The 5,136-nt window shown below is 54.0% G+C and overlaps 1 protein-coding gene across 1 annotated transcript in view; it reads right to left on the bottom strand.

The window, feature by feature from the left end:
- Window positions 1-771: 771 nt before the first annotated feature.
- Camk1g (calcium/calmodulin dependent protein kinase IG) overlaps window positions 772-5,136 on the bottom strand; it is a 19,330-nt gene continuing 14,965 nt past the window's right edge. The window contains exons 8-12 of the mRNA XM_017796031.2: window positions 4,790-4,912; window positions 3,176-3,263; window positions 2,527-2,945; window positions 1,718-1,833; window positions 772-1,600 (exon numbers count right to left, since the gene is read on the bottom strand). Of these exons, the coding sequence (XP_017651520.1) occupies window positions 1,743-1,833; window positions 2,527-2,945; window positions 3,176-3,263; window positions 4,790-4,912 (721 nt within the window). The 3' untranslated portion in view covers window positions 772-1,600; window positions 1,718-1,742. The remainder of the gene's footprint in view (window positions 1,601-1,717; window positions 1,834-2,526; window positions 2,946-3,175; window positions 3,264-4,789; window positions 4,913-5,136) is intronic.

Genomic DNA, 5,136 nt, shown 5'->3' with positions numbered 1-5,136 from the left:
AACCATCATGTAAGTGGTGGGAACCAAACCCAAGTCCTCTGAAAGAGCAGCCAGTGCTCTTAACCACTGAGCCATCTTTCCAGCCCATGTTGGTTTATTTATTTATTTATTTATTTATTTTTGAAGCACTAACTTGTTATGTAGCCCAGGCTGGCCTTGAATTCATGACCTTCTGCTTTTGCTGTCCAAGTGCTGAGATTGCAGGTACATTCTATCAGGCCTGGCTTAGAGAAATTTCTCTTTTTCAATATTTTATTTTTATTTTATGTGTATGAGTGTTTTGCCTGAATGTATGTTAGTGCACCTGTATTGTGCAATGCCCACAGAGGTCAGAGAAGGGGGGTGTCAGATCCCCTGGAACTGGAGTTATGGATGGTTGTTAGCCACCATGTGGGTGTTGGGAATTGAATCTTGGTCCTCTGCTCTCTCTCCAGACCCTCAATGAATTTCTTGATCATTATTTTTCATTTAATTTTTTTTGAACACTGTGTTAAGTCACACTGTGATTTCATCAGACAGGTGAGGAAACTGAGGCACAGTCACCCAGCGTCAGATGTGGCAGATGAGGGCAGAGCTGGGTGTCACATCCACTTTTTAAAGTCTAGAGTATCCTTGCCCACAGAACCTGCTTGTGAGGGTCGGCAATGTTGATGTGAGTCATGTCCCTAGGTGTCTTGTATAGCTACTGAACTCTCACCCACGTCCAGATGTTCAGATGGGCTCAGCTGTCTGTGAACTGCTTCTGACTTGCAAAGAACCAATGAAGCCTCATAGAGAAAAATATCCATTTTATTGAGCATAAGGAGCATGAAGCTGAAGGGCGTGAAGTCAAGAACACGGACAGAAGGATGCCCCGACCTTCAGGGGAAGGAGGGGGGCAGAGGCAGAATTCCTGGATGAAATGGAAACAGCTCCTCGTATCTGCGCTTAGGGGATGTGAGGTGTGTGGTTGGGAGAGAGGTGCTCACGGTCCCAGACTTGGCTTTCTCTCTGGAAGACAGGGCGCTGCTGTGAGGCTGAGGGAGAACTGTGGAGTGTTCTGGGTCTCGGTGCAGTGGGAAGCTAATCCTGGAGGGAAGGCCTAGAGCTGTGAGTCCCCCCAGGCCACTGAGGAGCAGCCCAGCATTCATGCTGATGGGCAGGTAGCTACAATTCTGAGTCCAGGCTGGCCACGAGGCCAGAGGCCAAGGAGGCAGGAGCCGGTGTGCAGAGCTGGAGGTCGGAGTGAGACTCCACATGGCTTTGCCCAGGGAAGGTGGCACAGCCCGGCCAGCCCACTAAGCTTTTCACGACAACACAGACCCAGGAGAGCGCTATCTACAAACACGGCACAGAGCCATGCCATGGCACGTAGGGTGTGGGGACGTGGAAGGGGCAGGTTGGGAGACCTGGAGGCTGGGATGCACCTCCTCTTGGCCACACCTCAGGAACTTTCAGGCCTTGGGGATCCTTTGGGACCTTCTGTGAGTCCCCAGGCAGCAGTAGCGAGTGACTGCTTCAGACCAGAAGCCTCGAAGCCACTCCAGCCAGCTCTGTTGCTCCCGTCCTCCCTCTGCAGGGCAGGCGCCAGGTTGGAAAGGCAGAGAAGAGTCAGACAAACCTTTGAAAAGGACAGTACTCTGGGTGAGAGCGGGGTCTCCGCCCAGCCCCTCAAGCCCTTCCTTCAACTCGGGAGCGCCCCTTAAATCCAGCTTGGCCCCCCAGCCTCAGACCTCACCTGAAAACTGCACGGATTCCCAGGATCACATGATGAGGCAGACTCCAGTCTGCCCAGCCCGGCAGTGGGAGCTGCCGCCGGCTTTCACTGACACCATGACCTCTGACTTGAAATTCCTGGAAAGGAGACAGAGGCCTGGAAGCATTTGAAGGAGGAAGGAGAAGAGGTGACAGCCTCCTCCTGCACAGCATCCGCCAGGCTCTCCCTCCGAGGGTTAGAAGGCACAGGTCCCCGAGGCAGAGACCAGGGAAGGGGCGCTCAGGGCTGCCTTCTTCCTTCTTTCTCCAAACAGGGAGGCCCTGGGCATTCGGAATCCAATGCTTCCCCCACATTTCCACTTTGGGGACCCCTCCCCCCGCCTTTGCTGTACTGAGGATGAATCTAGGATGTCCTGTATGTGAGGGAAGCTCTCTATCACTGAGTTAAAGCCCCAGCTCTTTCGCTGGCCTTTATCATCTGTCTCTTCACCAGACCTCTTATAGTACCTCCGTGAGGTGGGCTTCAGTACCTCACTTTACAGAGGAACAAACTGGAACCAGAGGTGAGCCCTGACTGGCACCTTTCGCTGGCCTTTATCATCTGTCTCTTCACCAGACCTCTTATAGTACCTCTGTGAGGTGGGCTTCAGTGCCCTGACTGGCATGGTCTCCCCGTGGGTGGCAGAAGCTTCGCTGGTCTGCTGCCCAGAGCTCTTCCCACCCCACAACCAGCTGGCTAGGAGAGATGGCTTTGCGTTGTGGCCCTCAAAGCTGCTCCAGCTCCTTCTGAGCGGACTAGCATGGTGAGGCTATCTGCCCAACACTACGTACTGTTTTTTGTTGGCCTTTCTTAGGAGGGTGGGCTCTGAGCAGTAGGAGGACTTCTCTTTGTTCCCGATGTTAAGGCAGCTGGAGCAGCAGCCGCAGGGCCCAGTGGCCAGGGGCCCCTGCTGCATGGGCACCAGGCTGCTGCTGATGCGCAGGGAGCCGTTGACCAGACAGTTGAGTGAGCGGCCTCCAGGGGCTGCTGGCCGGGAGCTGTGTGGGCAGGGCAGTCGGGTCAGTGCAGGGAGGGGGGTGCTCGGGTCCAGGACAGGGGCCTCCGTGATGGTGCTGTCATGGGAGCCTGGTCTGGAGGCTTCGGGGCCTGGGGACACTGGTGGCCTGTTCTCCACCTCTGGACGGACGCTGTGCAGGTTCATGTGGAGCTTCTTCATGTGGTGCACGACTGCGGCCGCATTGAAGGCTTGCTGAGGAGGCAGGAGAGGGTCAGGCTCCACAGCCTCGTGGGGCTGCTGGGCTCTAGCTTTCTTCCCCCCTGGGCTTCTGGAAGCCAGTGTGCCCACTTCCCAGTTCCCAGAAGGTATTGGATGCTTTGTTGCCTGAGAGAGGGGTACCCCAAGAAGCCGATCCACCAGTCCCAGCCAGTCTAGCCTTCCCAGGGCCCAGAACAGCATGCCCAGCCCTGAGTGCAGCTCACCCTCCACTTGCTCTTGGCAAAGTTCTTCTGGATCTGAAGGCTGACAGATGGGTAGATGTCCCGGTGCAGGGCAGTGTTCCCATCAATCCTGTGTATGCAGAAGACCTTAGCTACCCAGTGGCCCTGACAGTCAGTCAGGAGTGGGCAGGGCTCTGAGCATGCAGGACCAGGTTCAATGGATACAATGCCATAAGAGAAGGGTGACTCAGCAAGAAAGGGCTCCTTTGTCCCCTTGGGCATGTCACAGGGGGCTTAGACCTTGGCAAAACCAAAGACTTTTAGAGCAGGGTTGGCAAACTGTGGCCTGGGTCTGCCCACCACCTGCTTTTGCAAGCAAGGCTTCACTGTGTGAAGCCATGGGCATTCACAGATATTCTGTGTGACTCAACAGGGCTGAGTAGCTGCCACAGACATGGTGTGGCCAGCAAAACCTCAGCTGTCTATCATCTGTTTCTTTACAGGAAAAAGTTTGTGGGCTCCAGCATCACAGGGTACCATGTCATCTCTCTTGAACTCCGATCTGTGCCCTGAGCCTAGCCTGTAGAGTTGTCTCTGTGAGGTCGTCAATGAGGCTATTCCTTTCTGCCCTTTGGTCTCTTTTTAAAAGTTCCCGTCAATCCTGTGCATGCAGGTGCACAGGTGTCATGTTAAGTGCCAGTTACCCAAGGTCCTTTGCAAGAGCAGCCAGTATTCTTAACTGCTGAGCCATCTCTCCAGCCCCCTCCCCTTTGTTCTCTCATTCACCTGTTTCTAAGTGCTCCGCAGATATGTGCCATGTGCACCATGTTGGGACAACCACCAGGGGACCTGAAGAAGTGAAAGTCATGGGCCCCTCCTTCCAGGATCCTCTGTTCTAGCTGTGTGGTATTTCATGCCGTGGACAAGAGAAATTTCATGGTAAGCTGGATAGTTAAAAAGAGAGCTGGGCATAATGGCATGGCCTTTTAATTCCAGCACTCAGGAGGCAGAAGCCGGTGGATTGCTGTGAGTTCCAGGCCAGCCAGGGTTACATAGTGAAATCCTGACTCAAAAAACCACAAGAGAGGAGGAAGGGAAAAGGGTCTGTGTGGACCGAGGACTTCAGGGAAGGGATCTGGATCCTAAAGGTGGCAGAGGTCAAGAGGTAGGACATTCTCCATGGTGATAAAGAGTCTGGAGTGGGGTTGGGGGAGGCAGGGGAGAGGTCTAGCTCCTGTCTTTCTAGGACAGAGAAGGTTGATTGGAATATTGGGCAATTGGAGAACAAGGGCCAGGCCAGAGTACGGAAAACCTAGGGAAGCCAAGGGATCTCACTGCTATAGACGGAAGCAACGCGCTCCTCGGGATAGGACAGGGTCGGTTGCCTCTTGGGTAACTGGCACTTAACGTTGTACCACATGGGAACCAACACCTGAGCACAGAACCCTCTGCTTTCACCTCTGGAAGTCACCAGACCACTCAGCTGACACCCTCAGGTCAGACTGGCCACCTGGACTTGAGGAGCAGCTATGAGTTTCCTGGATACCTCAGCGCTGGCTTCCATATCTCAAGGCAGCTGGTTCCAGGGGCTCCAGGGAGTCAGCTTGGCCTTGGGAACCAGAAGGCCGGACCCAGAGCCCGTCACGTCTCACTCACCAGGGGTGCCTGAGGGCCTTCTCACAGGTGTACCGTTCATTTGGGTCCTTCTCCAGCAGGTGGCAAATAAAATCTTTAGCTAAGGGGAACATTAGAGACACAGCTAAGGACCAGATTTCATGACTGATGGAAATTCACTTCTGGGCTGGTGGGTGGTGGCAAACACATCTTTAGCTATTTTTCCAAGGAGGCAGTGTTAAGGACCAGATTTCATGACTGACGGAAATTCACTTCTGGGCTGGTGGGTGGTGGCAAACACATCTTTAGCTATTTTTCCAAGGAGGCAGTGTTAAGAGTCGAGAGAGAGAGAGAGAGAGAGAGAGAGGGAGAGAGAGAGAGAGAGAGAG

This window comes from Nannospalax galili, unplaced genomic scaffold (genome assembly GCF_000622305.1).
Source record: "Nannospalax galili isolate Female #2095 unplaced genomic scaffold, S.galili_v1.0 scaffold648, whole genome shotgun sequence".
Classification (NCBI taxonomy): domain Eukaryota; kingdom Metazoa; phylum Chordata; class Mammalia; order Rodentia; family Spalacidae; genus Nannospalax; species Nannospalax galili.
The sequence above is the reverse complement of the archived record's forward strand: the minus strand, read 5'-3'. Positions and strand labels throughout refer to the sequence as shown.